Source organism: Cervus elaphus, chromosome 16 (assembly GCF_910594005.1).
Source record: "Cervus elaphus chromosome 16, mCerEla1.1, whole genome shotgun sequence".
NCBI classification, from domain to species: Eukaryota; Metazoa; Chordata; class Mammalia; order Artiodactyla; family Cervidae; genus Cervus; species Cervus elaphus.
This window is the reverse complement of record NC_057830.1, coordinates 27,936,303-27,951,641: the sequence shown is the minus strand read 5'-3', so window position 1 is coordinate 27,951,641 and position 15,339 is coordinate 27,936,303. Positions and strand designations below refer to the sequence as shown.

The 15,339-nt window shown below is 38.2% G+C and overlaps 1 protein-coding gene across 2 annotated transcripts in view; it reads left to right on the top strand.

The window, feature by feature from the left end:
• The window catches only part of HABP4 (hyaluronan binding protein 4), a 34,565-nt gene extending 19,905 nt beyond the window's left edge, over positions 1 to 14,660 (top strand). For both annotated transcript variants that reach the window (XM_043927664.1, XM_043927663.1), the window contains 3 exons: positions 7,599 to 7,770; positions 11,101 to 11,286; positions 13,286 to 14,660. In XM_043927664.1, the coding sequence (XP_043783599.1) occupies positions 7,599 to 7,770; positions 11,101 to 11,286; positions 13,286 to 13,342 (415 nt within the window). In that variant the 3' untranslated portion in view covers positions 13,343 to 14,660. The remainder of the gene's footprint in view (positions 1 to 7,598; positions 7,771 to 11,100; positions 11,287 to 13,285) is intronic.
• The last annotated feature ends 679 nt before the right edge of the window (positions 14,661 to 15,339 follow it).

The window sequence follows — 15,339 nt, the reverse complement described above, 5'->3', positions numbered from 1 at the left end:
AGAATGATAGCAGTTATGATGCTTTTATAACTGTTAGAAATATACTTGCATTAGTCCTTCCTGAAACTGAGAATTAGCTGTATCTCTTGTTGACTATCCAGTCTTTGCTAAAGTGACAGTAAAAACTGAATTTGGTGCTGATTCAAGTGGGACAGTGGAGCCTGCCTGTTCTGTTTGTTTGCTTAGACTGTGTTTTGTTTCTTTGTTTTCATTTTTGGGTTCACTGGGTCTTTGCTGCTTTGCACACTTTCTCTAGTTGCGGTTAGCGGGGCTCCCCTTCATAGTGGTGCATGGGCTTCTCATTGCAGTGGCTTCCCTGTTGTGGAGCATAGGCTTCGTCTAGGTGTGCAGGCTTAGTAGTTGTGGGCACATGGGCTTAGTTGCTCCATGGCATGTGAAGTCTTCCTGGACCAGGAATCAAACCTGTGTCCCCCACACTGGCAGGTAGAATCCCAACCACTGGACCACCAGAAAAGTCCTAGAATGTGTAATAATTTTTGGTCAATAGACAACAAGGTTAAGGAACCTATCCTTGGTAACTTTATACTGTTCCCAACGTGGCTTGTTGAAATGGCAGGTGATAACGGAAAATGCGTACAGGGCATCTGTAAGAACACCTTTGAATGAGGTGCATCTGAGTGAACAGTGTCAGGCTGATCACCTTCATGGAGGGAATCACTTGTGGCAAATGCCCTATTCTAAACTGCACTATTTGCTTTTTGGTGTCTATTATTTATTTTATTTTGGGTGTCTATTATTTATTTAGACACTATTTATTTTGGGTGTCTCTTTTTCACTTCAGGTCTGCTTTTCCTACATGCCTTCTACTTTTTTGTTCTATTTCTCTATGTTTAGACATATGTTTTTAGGACAAACCAGCAAACAAAAAATACTTCCCTTGTCGTCTTAACACAGAATCCATTCTTACTGAACTTTTTGGAATTTATTAACTTCTATTAGGTTATCTTAGTTATGAAAGAATCCTCAAATTTGTAGGATTTGTAGCATCCAGTTCCACCAATTTCTTACTTCTATCACAAGTAGGCTACAAAACCCCTCATGACTCCTTAATATTTCTTTATTTTTAGCTCTTTTTGTCAAAAGTTATAGAAAAAAAATGTATTTAAATAAGAATGGTATATTGAAACTGCAAGTAAGTAATTGAAACTAAACTGTTACCAAATCATGGTCATTCTTGTTTCATAGATTTCTCTACCCACTTCTTCTACTCCCAGGATATATTACATATTATCCAAAAATGTTTCAGAATTAAAAAAATAACTGGAATATCATTATCTCATCTAAAATTTTTAAGCAGTTCCTTAATATCATTAAATATCTAGGTAGCTTCTGAGTTTCCCTGATTATCTTAAAATCTTTTCTTAAAACAATTTATTTGTTTGAATTAATATTGAAATACACATTTTAATGGGTATGTTTTTTATATATTTTTATTAATAAAGCAACATTATTGAGGTATAATCTGAATTTGATAAACAGCACATATCTAGTATATACAGTTTTACAGGTTTCAAACCCATAAACAATCAAAGTAATGAGCACATCTGTCAGTCCAGAAAGTTTCTTTGTATCCCTTTGTAATCCCTCCCTCCTGCCCCTTCCCTTCAGGCAACCAGTGACCTACATTTTTGTCATTAAAGATTAGTTTTCAATTGCTATAATTTTATATAAATGGAATCATACAGCATGTATTCTTTTTGTATTCCTTTTTTGTCTATATTATTTACTAAGCATGCATATTGTAAGATGCATCCAGGTTGTTAAATATATCAACAGTTTCTTCCTATTTATTGCTGAGTGATAATCCACTTTACACATAGACCAATATTTGCTTAACTATCTACCTGATGATCATTTAGATTACTTATGGTTTTTGCTATTATCAATAAAGCTGCTGTAAACATTTTTGTGTGTCTTTCTGTGGATATACATTTTTATGTATTTCTCTTTGATTTCATCAATGATCCAATGATGGTTTCGTAGCATATTATTTAGCTCCCACATGTTTGTTTTTTAGAGTCTTTTTCTTGTAGTTTATTTCTAATCTCATATCATTGTGATCAGAAAAGATGCTTAATATGATTTCTATTTTCTTAAATTTACCAAGGTTCACCTTGACCCAGCATGTGGTCAATCCTGGAGAAGGTTCCACGTGCACTTGATAAGAATGTGTAGTCTGCTGCTTTTGGATGGAATGCTCTATAAATATCAATGAAGTCAAACTTATCTAAAATGTTGAAGAACTGGCCTTTAGTTTCATTGATCTTTGCAATTGTTTTGTCTCTGTTTCATTTATTTCTGCTTTGATATTTATAGTTTCTTTTCTTCTTCTGACTTTAGGTTTTGTTTGTTCTTCTTTCTCTAGTTGTTTTAGGTGTACAGTTAAGTTGTTTAGTTGAGATCTTTCTTGTTTCTTGACCATTCTTGTTGTTTGGACCATTGAACTTTCATTTTCATTTGTCTGTAAGTTTTTTTTTTTTTTTGCTAAACAATAGTAGCATATTGTTTAGCTGCCATATGTTTCTGTTTTTTATAGTTTTTTCTTGTAGTTTATTTGTAATCTCATAGCATCATGATCAGAAAAATTGCTTGATATGGTTTCAATTTTCTTAAATTTACCAAGGCCGTCTTGTTCCCCAGCATATGGTCCGTCCTATGGAATGTTCCATGTGCACTTGCGTAATCTGCTATTTGGGATAGAGTGCTTTATAAATAGCAATTAAGTCCATCTGGTCTAATGTGTCATTTAAGGCCTGGGTCTCCTTATTAATTTTCTGTCTGGATGATCTGTCCATTGATGAAAGTGGGGTGTTAAAGTCCCCCATTATTATTGCAGTTTTCAAAAAATTATTGTATTATTGTCAATTTCTCCTTTTATGGTTGTTAGTATTTGCCTTACATATTAAGGTGTTCCTGTGTTTTTGGGTGCATATATAATTAGAATTGTTATATCTTCTTGGATTGTTCCTTTGATCATTATGTAGTGTCCTCCTCCTTTGTCTCTTGTAACAAGTCTTTGTTTTAAAGTCCATTTTGTCTGATATAAGTATTGCTACTCAGCTTTCTTTTGATTTCATTTGTGTGGAATACCTTCTCCCATCCTCTTACTTTTAGTCTGTATGTGTCCCTAGGTCTGAGGTGGATCTCCCATAGACAGCATATATATGGGTCTTATTTTAGAATGTACCCAACCAGTCCATGTCTTTTGGTTGGTGCATTTCATGTATTTCTATTTTGATTAATGTAATCAATAATTGCATTAGTTATCAATATGTATGTTCCTATTACCATTTTTAAAATTGTTTTGAGTATGTTTTTGTAGGTCTTTTCCTTCTGTTGTGTTTCCTACATAAAGAAGTTCCTTTAGCATTTGTTATAATGCTAACATTATAGGTTTGGTGGCGCTGAGTTCTCTTAACTTTTGCTTGTCTGAAAAGTCTTTTTATTTCTCTGTCAAATCTGAATGAGAGCCTCACTGTGGATAGTATTCTTGTTTGTAGGTTCTTCTCTTTCATCACTTTAAATATTTCGTGCCATTCCCTTCTAGCTTGCAGAATTTGTGTTGAGAAATCAGCCAAAAACCTTACGGGAGTTCCCGTGTATGTTATGTTATTTATCAGTTTTCCCCGGTTGCTTTTAGTATTTTGTCTCTCATTTTTGTCAGTTGATTACCGTGTGTCTCAGTGTTTTCCTCTTTGGGTTTATCCTTCCTGGGACTCTGTGCTTCCTGGACATGGTTGACTATTTCCTTTCCCATGTTGGGTAAGTTTTTAGCTATTATCTCTTCAAGTATTTTCTTGGGCCCTTTCACTCTTTTCCTCCTGGGACCCCTATAATGCAAATGTTGGTGCATTTAATGTTGTCCCAGAGTTCTCTTGGACTGTCTTCATTTCTTCTCATTCTTTTTTCTACATTTTGTTCCACAGCAGTGATTTTCACCATTCTGTCTTATAGGTCACTTATCCATTTTTCTGTCTCAGTTATCCTGTTACTGATTCCTTCCAGTGTATTATTCATCTCTGTTCATTTGTTCTTTAGTTCTTCTGGGTGTTTGTTAAATATTTCTTGCATCTTCTCCATTTCCCACCCCCCTGCCACCGAGATCCTGGATCATCTCCAGTATCATTATTTTGAATTCTTTTTCTGGAAGGTTGCCTATCTTCACCTTTATTTAGCTATTTTTTCCCTGAGGTTTTATCTTGTTCCTTCATCTGGGACATAACCCTCTGCCTTTTAATTTTTGTTTAACTTTCTGTGATTGTGGTTTTCATTTTGAAGGCTGCAGAATTGTAGTTCTTCTCTCTATAAGTTAATTTTTAACAATTGTATTTAACAGCCAAATCACAAAATTCCTGAAAAAAATTTTAACAATTGGCTGTTATTACTTAGCGCAAGCCAAATCCAGTATGGCATTATAGAGTGGTAGAACATGTTTCTCTGTTATTCATATTTTTTTAAAAATTTTCTTAATTCTAATAGTGAGAGGCAGAGGTTTGATCAAATTCATGTTCAACTTTTTGGTATGATTGTTGCAAAGTTTATGAAAGGCTGCTGCTTATCATTTCCTTTATCCATTGATTTATTAGGGCTGCAAATTAGTGATAGTCTAATTCTATCATTCTTTCTTTATTTAAGTAGCTGGGATGATCTTAAAGAAAAACTTACCTAGAACTAGTTGATTACAGTGAGGTGTAAGTTTGTTAAGGAAATGAATGATAGTAAAAGAAATATTTTACTTTTACTCATTTTCAGAATGAGTTGGCTCCCTCTTTCTTTCAAAGGTGCTGGTAACTTTTTTAAAATGTTGTTATGAACTTAGAGATTATCTGATGTGTTTCAGTCCACTGAGATTTAATGCTTATTGGTACTTAAACTGATCCATTTTTTGACTGAAGGGAGCCTCTTCAAGTTAATCCTTGATCCTTTTGACACACATTCAGTAATCTTTGATAGCTTGCTTGCTTTCTGGCAAGACATGTTTATGACTCATCATCTATAGTTCACGCCTTATACTGAGTCATTTTTCCAGGGAGCCAGAGTCCTTTAATAGAATATGGTATTTAGAATTGTATGGCATCACTTACATGTGGAATCTAAAATATGATACCAGTGAAATTATCTGTGAAACAGAAACAGACTCACAGACATAGAGAACAGACCTGTGGTTGCCAAGGGGGAGTGGGTGTTGGGGAAGAGTGATGGGATGAAGTTTGGAATGAGTAGATACAAACTATTTTACATGGAATGGATAAATAACAAGGTTCTACTATATAGCACAGAGAATTCAATATCCTGTGATAAACCATAATGGAAAAGAATATGAAGAAGAATGTATAACTATGTATAACTGAATCACTTTACTGTTCATTGTAAATTAACTGTACTTCCATAAAATAAACTTAAAAGATAGAATATGGTATTTAGAAACCACAATCTAGGCACTGGGGTTACTTACTACTACTAGATTCTTTTTTTTTTTTTTTACTACTACTAGATTCTTAACTGTTTCTAGTATATTTAAGTGGATGAGCTGAGAAATACACATTACACTAACATTTTTAAGACAAAATATATTATGAGTTTATTCATTATTTTCATTTGAAATTTAGGAGTACAAGATTTTAGCTAAACTTTCTTACATTCATTTTTCTTTTTCTTCCATGCTGAAAATCCCAGTTTTCAGTTACATTGTACTATCATTTGCTACACACATAACAAATATTCATAACATTACCAACACTATCTTCAGTAACATGATTATTAAAAAGTTATATATAGAGATGAATAATCAAATTTATATTTCAAGGCACTTTAAATAGCTTTTTTCTGATGCTTTTTATTGCCAATGTGATAAACAATTAGGCTAATTTGACTAATCTTGCTTCCAAATTTTAGATATTGAATTTAAATGTTTTATAATTATACAAAATATTTACATGTTTCCAAAGTACAATCTGTTAAGACATGATATTTTCCAGTTAGTTTATATCCCTGTTCTTTCCCTGGTGTATGTTATAATTTTATTTTAAAAATCTGTATGTATATGTATTTATATGTTGTATTCCTTTGGTGAATGGAAACATATATTCTACCTTGCTGTTTTATCAGTATATCCAGGAGGTGCCCCATAGCAATATATGTATTTCTGATTCTTTTTTAGCTGCTTAGTATTCATGTTTGATGTCTGTAATTTTTCCACTAAGATCTTCTCCAGATGATTTTGGTTCATTTCCAGTATTTGAGATTACAAAATTTAATGTCTTTTTATATTTTTGCCAGTGTATATTTGGGATATGTTTTTATTTTAAATACTTATTTACTTGGCTGTGATGGGTCTTAGTCGCTGCATGCCAGATCGTTCATCTTCATCACAGCATGTGAACTCTTAGTTGCAACATGTAGGATCTAGTTTCCTGACCAGGGATTGAACCCCAGGCCACCAGCATAGGGAGTGTGGAGCCTTATCCTCTGGACCACCAGGGGAGTTGCTGGGATATATTTTCATATTAGTGTTTTTCCAAACATTTCATTGTGAAAATTTGCAAGCACACCTGTTCCTATCACCTAAACTGATACAGAATTTACGTATTGTGAAATGTACAAAAATAAGTTTACATTCATTGTTTTGACATTTGCACTTTTTCTAGTTGTGTCATTTGTTTATATTGAGTTGTACGAGTCCTTTTTATATTCTAGATCTAAGTCCCTTATCAGATAAATGGTTTGCAAATACTTTCTCCCATTCTGTTGAGTTATCCTTTCACTTTCTTGATGGTGTCCTTCTGAAGCATGAAAGCTTTCAGTTTGGGTGATGTCCATTTTATTTACTTTTTCTTTTAATGCTTATGCTTTCAGTGTTGTATCTAAGAAGCCATTGCCTAATCCAAGGTTTATGCCTATATTTTCTTAAAAGGGTTTTATACTTTTAGCTCCTATACTTATGGTATGAGGTAGAAGTTCAACTTAATTCAAAGGAGAAAGAACTTTTCAACAACTGTTGCTGGGAAAACTTAATATCCACGTGTAAAATAATGGTCTTTGGCACCCTGGTCAAAAAAATTAATTGCTCATAAATATGAGGGCTTATTTCTAGACATTAAATTTTGTTTCACTGTTCTATATGTCTGTCTTTTTTAAGAATTCATGAATTTAAGGAGGACATTTATAAAAGAATGCATTTTTGACTCACTGTTTATAACCTCTGTTCATGGTTCTCTATATATGTTTTGTCTCAATAGCGTCTCCCATTTGTTTCTACAATTATCTCATTTTGTGTGTAATGCCATGTGGGAAGGGAATGCTTGCTGGTGAGTGTAATATTAATGTCACTGGAATGGTTATATTCCCATTTTTCAAAGACTGCTTTCAACATAGATAGGGAGTATCTTCAGTTGAGAGTGATGGCATAAAATTATGAAAATAAGGAAGCTTATGGTTCAAAGATTTTCTTACCTTATTTAAATCTGAGACGCAGTTCTGTGAAAGTACATTAAACTAATGGGTATGACTTCCTCTTTCAGAAAATAGACATTTCAGACCCATCAAAAATTATTCTTTATGATTATACTTCTTTATAGAGTTCCTGAGTTGGAGGTAGAAGAAGAAACTCAAGTTCAAGAGATGACCCTAGATGAGTGGAAAAATCTTCAAGAACAGACCAGACCAAAGCCTGAATTTAACATCCGGAAACCTGAGTCTACTGTCCCTTCCAAAGCAGTGGTGATACACAAGTCTAAATATAGAGATGATGTAAGCATGATCTTTTATATCTAGAGGTAATCTTCATTGTTACCTTATTGAAAACGAAACGGAACATTAGTAGTTGACATTCTAGTTTCAACCTTATAGTAATCAGATGTGTCTGTTTCAACCTAGGAGTAACCATGCATGCCTAATTTTACTATATTTTTATTAACTAAAAAAAAATTGACCCATTAAATACTTGATCCGAAGCAGTTATAGTGAGCACATTTTCTGCTCACTCCAGAACTGTGTGAAGACTGTGCTTATACTGTGTTTTAGTTGCATTTCAATTTTGTGTCAAAAGAGAGATCCAGAATGTTTCCCTGAATGATGCCGTTTCATAGGATAACTACTAGGCATTTTCGTGATTAGATTACCTTCAGTTATGATTCTTTCTTTTAAATTCAAGTATAGTTGATTTATAATATTTTTATAGTTTCAGGTGTACAGAAAACTGATTCAATGTTATTTTTCATGGTTCTAATTCTTAATAGGCGTGTTTAACTGAAACTAGTTGATCACTTTAAACCAGAGTTGGGTGAATCCTTTCTTGTGATATTGCAGTAGCTTTGCTCCCTCTGCAGAAATTCACCAGAGGACCCCTGAAGCCCCATGACAGGCACTGCTAGCATGGCCAGCTATCCATTTGGGATTGCTAACACATTCTTAAGATCTGATTTGACATGGTTTGTGTTCACCTATTTATTGGCGGCTTCAGCTTTGAAAATATCTTCCAGCATATATTGATAAGGCTGGTCAGAGAGTTATTCAATCACGTTCTATTTGAATTCCTAAACTTAAGGGAGGGTACACTGAAGCCTTGTAATTTTAAAATTTAGAGTTAGTATCGTTCAGTCACAGCTGTTTATCTTGATACCAGTCTCTGAGTCAGTGATGGTGGTGAGCACTCTTCCTCTCTGCTTGATGTTATTCATTGATTTTCCATTTGAAAATCAGGAGTTTTATACTATGTAGATTTGTCTGTGTTCCCATTTACATTTTGGTTAGTTATATTCTTTTTATGAGTAGTTTCTCTAGGGGATCATTTATGATACTGGATTCCTTCCTATCGCCTCTTTCCATCAATCCAAACTCCGGGAGTCTATGTTTTGAGCTGTTCCTCTAGAAAAGGCTTTTTGTACACATACGGGGCCAGAGCCTTATTCTCTCAGAAAGCTCTCTGAGGTCTTTTTACAAGTCTATCAGCTAGTTGGGTTGGGGTTTTTTTTTTCCCTATCCACTTTCTTCTCTTGTAAATAAAGTTTTGCCTAAAACAATTGTGCTGTCAGGATTTGAAATGTGCAGCTGACATGTTAAGTAAAAATAGAAGCTGTTCTTCTTAATCCACACCAGATTCATCTTCCCTGGCTTCTGAGAGAGGTCTCCTGGAATCTTTGAAGCAACTGGGTTAGCTGAGTCATTGAGCTTGGTCTCAGTAAGGCACACATCTTTGTTACTTATTAACCTTATAGCATTGATGATTTTAGCCAGGAATTGTTCTTAAAGAGACAGAAGCCAAATCTTGGTGTCGCTGCTTTGTTCTGGATACCCTGAAGAGAACAAAAGCACTGGAATAATACCTCTTGTTTCCTTGGAGCTCTGTTCTTGACAAAGTTAAGACCTAATAGTAGCCTATGAATAGAGCAGGCCCTTAAAGCACTTTGGCCTGACAATTTGCTCACTCAACTTCCATTGCAAGCTGTGTCTTCTTACTGGAAGTCTGCTGCGTCTCTGCGGAGGTGCCTTGACAGCCAGTTGTTTTCTAAATCAGGCAGTAGTTTATTATTTTGCCTCTTACATTTTTTTGTATCTATCTTGTTACCAGAGTGCAAGTGATCCTGAATTGTTCTTTCCTTCATCTTTTTAACTTCAAGAGTACATCTGCCTAAGGACAGAAATGTTAAACACGAAGCCTGGAATAAACATATGGCCAAAAGGAAAATGCATGCTCTGGGAAATTTGATTCCATTTGCTGGACAAGCAAATGGATATTTAACCATATAACACTTTGGAGATTCTCATCCACAATCACTGGCCTATTTTCTGCAGGTTTATATTTCTCTGTAGGTTTATATTTTACTTACAAGTGAAAGTTTTTGTTTCATCCATTGTTAGGAATTGAAACCAAATCAAATTTGAAGATTTATTAATACAGTTTTAACAAGAGACAGAACTAATTTGACCTCTTAATTCATGTGTCCATGGGATTCTCCAGGCAAGAATACTGGAGTGGGTTGCCATTTCCTTCTCTGGGGGATTTTTCCAACCCAGAAATTGAACCTGGGTCTCCTGAATTGCAGGCAGGTTCTTTACCAGCTGAGCTACTACAAGGGAAGCCCCATACAATAAAATGTATATTTTCAAAGAATTTTAACTAAGGTGGTTTTTAAAAAGCAGCCTGAGTTCTTTATTCAGCCTTGGTAGCAACCCTTAGATAACCATACTGTGGTGTTACTCGTTCCATATATTTTGAGTCTAAATTGTTGACTGTAAATCATCCAATTTTTAACATGGTGTTTGTACAGTCAGCACCCATGTTAAGAGCAGTTTCTCCATCAGGTTCTTTTCTAGGAAGGTGAATTTTCCTTATTTATCAAAGTAGCATTTGTGAACAAAATAAAAGGCAGGAACTAAAACTTTTCAATCTCAGCAAAATATACTTAGATATGTAACATTTATAGGATTTCTGTTAGTCATGTTAAATCTCACATCTTAACCTACTAAACTGATAGAAATTTGGTCTGACTTGAAGTAAGTTCAAAAATGCTTGATTTAAGACTATGAGACTACTATGTATAAAGTAGATAACTATTAAGAACCTACTATATAGTTTAGGGAACTCTATTCAATACTCTATGATGATCTGTATGGTGATAGAATCTTAAAAGAGTGGATTTAGCATTTATATAGCCAACTGGGGCTTTCCTGGTGGCTCAGCAGTACAGAATCCACCTGCACTGCAGGAGACACGGGTTCGATCCCGGGGTCAGGAAGATCCCCTGGAGAAGGACATGGCAACCCACTCCAGTATTCTTGCCTGGAGAATCCCAAGGACAGAGGAGCCTGGAGTCAGACACGAGTTAGTGACTGAACAACAGCAATAGCTGACTGACTTTGTTGTTATAGCAGAAACTAACCCAGCACTATAAATCAGCTACTCCAATTAAATAAAAAACAAGAAGGCCCGTCAGTATGAGAACGTGTGGCTGCAAAATGTGCAAAACCCATGCAGCTGGAAGCAGAGCAGCAGCATCATCTTCCCCAGCTCAGCCCAGTGAGTGTCCATGGAGACGGCCGTGTGTATGTTCTGTGTTTGATGCTGTAACTGTGTTTCAGATGGTAAAGGATGACTATGAAGATGATGCCCACGTTTTCCGGAAAGCGGCCAATGACATCACATCCCAGCTGGAGATTAATTTTGGTAACCTCCCTCGTCCCGGGCGTGGAGCCAGAGGTGGCACACGGGGAGGCCGGGGAAGGATCAGAAGGGCAGAAAACTATGAACCCAGAGCAGAAGTGGTGGTAAGTGTGTATATTCTAAATCCTGGTTTTTTGAAGTGAGAGGATGAAGATGCCCTGGGCCTATAGAGTTTAATTTTGGAGGATCATCAAGTTCTGCCTGATCTAGATAGAGGACGTTCTTTCTCCCGTCTAGTGTGGGTCTCATGTTAGAGTGTTTGGAATGGTCATCAGCATGATGGGCATCAGTTGGATACAGACCATTGTGTAGCCCTGGTCTCCAGGGAAGTCTGTCTGCTACGATTGTACACTGAGGGCTGGAGAAAAATTCACACATGTGCATCAGATGAGGTCCCCAGGCTCGGTATTGAATTAGATCAACTGACAGTTGCTTACTATGGTGTAAGCAACCCTGTGCCATGATGCTTTCAGAGTAGACAGAATCCTTCCAACAGCTTCGAGGCGACCTTTTCACGTCAAACCATTCTTTGCCACCCTTCAGCCAGCACTGCTCTACTTCTGGGACAGACAACCTTGTTCCTTACTCCATGGGGCCTTTCTGGCTGCTAGCCTCCCTCCCACCCCTTTGCCTGTTTACCTAAGATAGATCCTCTACCCTCCCTTCATCAGAGGCGGCTTTCAGACCAGGTCAGAGTCCTTCCTTTCTTTGAGGCACCATCTGCATTTGTAATTATACTATCGCTGGTACAGTTGTTGAGCAGTATCTGCTGTCTCCAGAAGACAGATTGGTTTCCCCAGTGCCTAGTATAATATAAGCTGTACTAGACGCTTCATCAGTGTTTTGTGAACAGATATACCAATACCTGTTTAGTGGGAATCGGGCACAAGGTTCGGTGGCCCGCAGAGGCACCATGCTGTCCTTGTGAGAATGGGGCAGCCTCTTCTCTATGGCTGGTCTTGGAAATGTTCCTTTTGCTGCCTGAGTCCCTGATTCCAGGGAGCAACCCCTGGGAGGGGTCTAACTTGTTATACTTCAGTAAGAATGAAAACAAGTGTTTTTTCTGGGTAAACTTGAGGCCAGCTTGGAAAAAGGATCTCTTCTGGAAATAGAAAATATACGCCTGCCCCTTTCCCATAGCAGCTCTGCCACCGTGGTGCAGTGTGGCTATCTGGTGCAAGGGGCCCTGCCGCCCACCTGGGCTCTTCCAGCTCTGCCCCACCCTCAGACCCCACCCCCCTTCACAGTTGCATTATGTCAGAATCGTGTTCTTTTTGCTCATTTATTGTGGTTATCTCCAGGAGAAGTTTCTCTTCTAGAAGACATCACTTAGCTGTAATGTGTGCATGGCCACCAAATTGCACTGGACGCCCTGACTGTGGGCCTCTATTCATTCCCAGGCCATCTGTTACTGAAGTTACCAGTATGCTCCTCCTGCAGGAGCTCTGTGAGCTCCTAAGGGTAGGACTGTCTTTAATCATCCTTGTATCTCCATGTAGCAAACATTCAGTCATGTTTATCGGATGAACGAGGGGCTAGATAAAGGGTCCAGGTGGTAAAGAACCCACCTGCCAATGCAGGAGTCTGAAAGATCCCCTGGAGGGAGGGCATGGCAATCCACTCTAGTATTCTTGCCTGGAGAATCCCATGGACAAAGGAGGCTGTTGGGCTATAGTCCATAGGGCTGCAGAGAGTCAGACACAACTGAAGTGACTTAGTGTACCATGCATGCAAGGTACAAATAAAGGGTCACAGTAAGGATTTGTGGGAGTGAGGGCCAGGGCAGGGCGTGGGAGAGGCAGGGTGGCAGGCACTGCCAGCCATTTTGCAGCGGGGACAGAGCGGGTCAGAGGAGGGAGAAGCATGCTTCCATGCCCCCTCTGCAGGGTCTGAGCAGAACTTGGCTGCAGCTCAGAGCAGGGCCTCGCCTAGGGTGACCCTGCCACTCTTCTCTTCCCGCTGGGCCTCTCCCTCCCTGTGTTTGGGCCACTTACCCCTACTGTTAGCTCCTCCCTGCGAGAGCAGGTACTGTGTCTGACACACTTCTGCACCCAAGTAGGAACAGGTGAACTGACAGTTGGTTTTAAAACTTCTCTTTTTTAGATACAAGATGTTGCTCCAAACCCGGATGACCCTGAAGACTTCCCTGCTCTGGCCTGAGACAGCCCAATTTCCCTGGCAACTTAAACAGCACTGGCATACCTATGAAGAGACTTTTCTTGCTGTGGGGAAGAAAGTCAGACTCTAAGAACAATAGATGTTGCTTTTTCCCGTGTAGTTTGAACTCATTGCACTCTTTTTGGTCTGGGTGGTTTGTGGGAACAGGGATTCCTCCAGACACTAGACAGCAGCAGTTCTGGCTGGGGGTTAGTCTGGTACTTTCCCAGGAAGGTAGATAACAGTGATTATTTTTTTATTTAATGAATTCCAAATGTAGTTCAGAAATAATGTTTAAAATTTGTACATAGATTGTATTGACTCCTGCACAGAAGCATGGAGAGTAAAGCAAGTTGTAAAATAGAATCTATTGAGACTACTTAGTAAGTTGTATAGATACCAGAAGGCTGCGTCCTTCAGTATTAGAGGAAATACATATAACTCTGCTATTAATTTAAAGCAGTCACAGCCTAGTTTTCAGAGACCAAGAAATGAAAATACAGTTATATTTACCATTTACTTGTAAATGTTATATTCTCCTGGAATTTTTTTGGTTTATTTAACCAGTAATTTTAAATAGCTACTGTGCAGTCAGAGGTTACCACTCTGTGGCAGAGAATTAGGGAAAGTATTGGGGTTTTTCCTGGTGATTTAAACTACCTCGTGGTTTTTGTGTGTATGTAACACACACATACACACATGCTTAGTATAAATGTGCACATTTAGTGTTTGGGTGGTTTTTAGGATGAGTATTAAGTATATGATCTTTAAAATCATGTTATTTAAGCCACCGATCAAATGAAAAGGGGTCCAGGGAAAAGTGTTGCAGATTTTCTCCCTCAAAGCTAGTGTCAGAATTCAGCACCTATGTACAAAAGGCTGTCTGTCCCTGTCCTGGGCATGACTTGTAAATAATACTGAACACCTATATGCAGTTTTTTTCACTCGGCCCTGCCGAGTTCCTCTTTCTTGCCTTTGGAGCATGTTAGGATTAGGGGTTTCCTTGGAGGTTCAAGGAAACCCCACTAATCAGCAGGGCTGAGACTGGGAGGCCTATGGCGGTTCGGCTAGCTGCCTGTGGGTAGTGCCGCAATGGTGGCTGGGGCGGAGGCAGCTGTTAACAGCCCCGGAAGCTGCGGTGACACTCTTCCCATTTTACCGAAGAAACTGGGTAACAGTCACAAACTTGTTACACAGTTGCTATGTTGGAATCTGAACCTTGGTCTCAGGATTTGTGCTTTTCTTTGCCTTGCTATACTGTCCAAGATGGCAGTTCTGAACTTGAACCCAAGTGTAAATAAAGGTTGGTATTCCCTCCTAACTTTGTGTATAGAGAGTTGAATCCTTTTGGTGACACCCAGGTCAAGAGGGAAGAACAGGGGGAAAGACCACAGTGGAGTCATTTCACATTTTGTTGAATAATTAGAGCTGAACCCTTAGTCACATTAAGCCACTGTGGTTGACAGCCTACTTTTGGATTCTTGTTATTAATCTGAGTATTAAGGTCATCATTTTATTCCCCCTCCCCAGAATAAGACAGTGAACATGAGTACCCTAATCTGAGTTAAGAAGTCTTGTGAGAGTAAATGTTCAGCCGTGATAGTCAGCTGGTGCAGGCTTCAGCTGTCACCTTAAGTCATTCTGCCTTGCCTTGGCTTTGAAGATTGGCAAAACAGAGATCCCTTTCAAAATTCCCTTATTCCCTTTAGTGTCATGAATAACACTTGCGAAGCCCATTGTGCTAGATTTCACGTTGTATATGCAAACACTGCATCCTTCCCAAAGAGACTGAGGATTCCTGTACCACGGAGCAGTCTCAGATCTCATGGTCAGAAAAAGTTTAGTGAGGGGATAGGGGATGGTTTCTGGGCTTGCAGAGGTCTTCATTTGCTTAGCAGGACTACCTCTCACCAGTTTGGTGGGTCAGATGCATGTCAGGCTTTTGTCATATGATTGTCCACAGTCCAGCCCCAGAGAAGACAGGGCAGAGCACAGGGCAA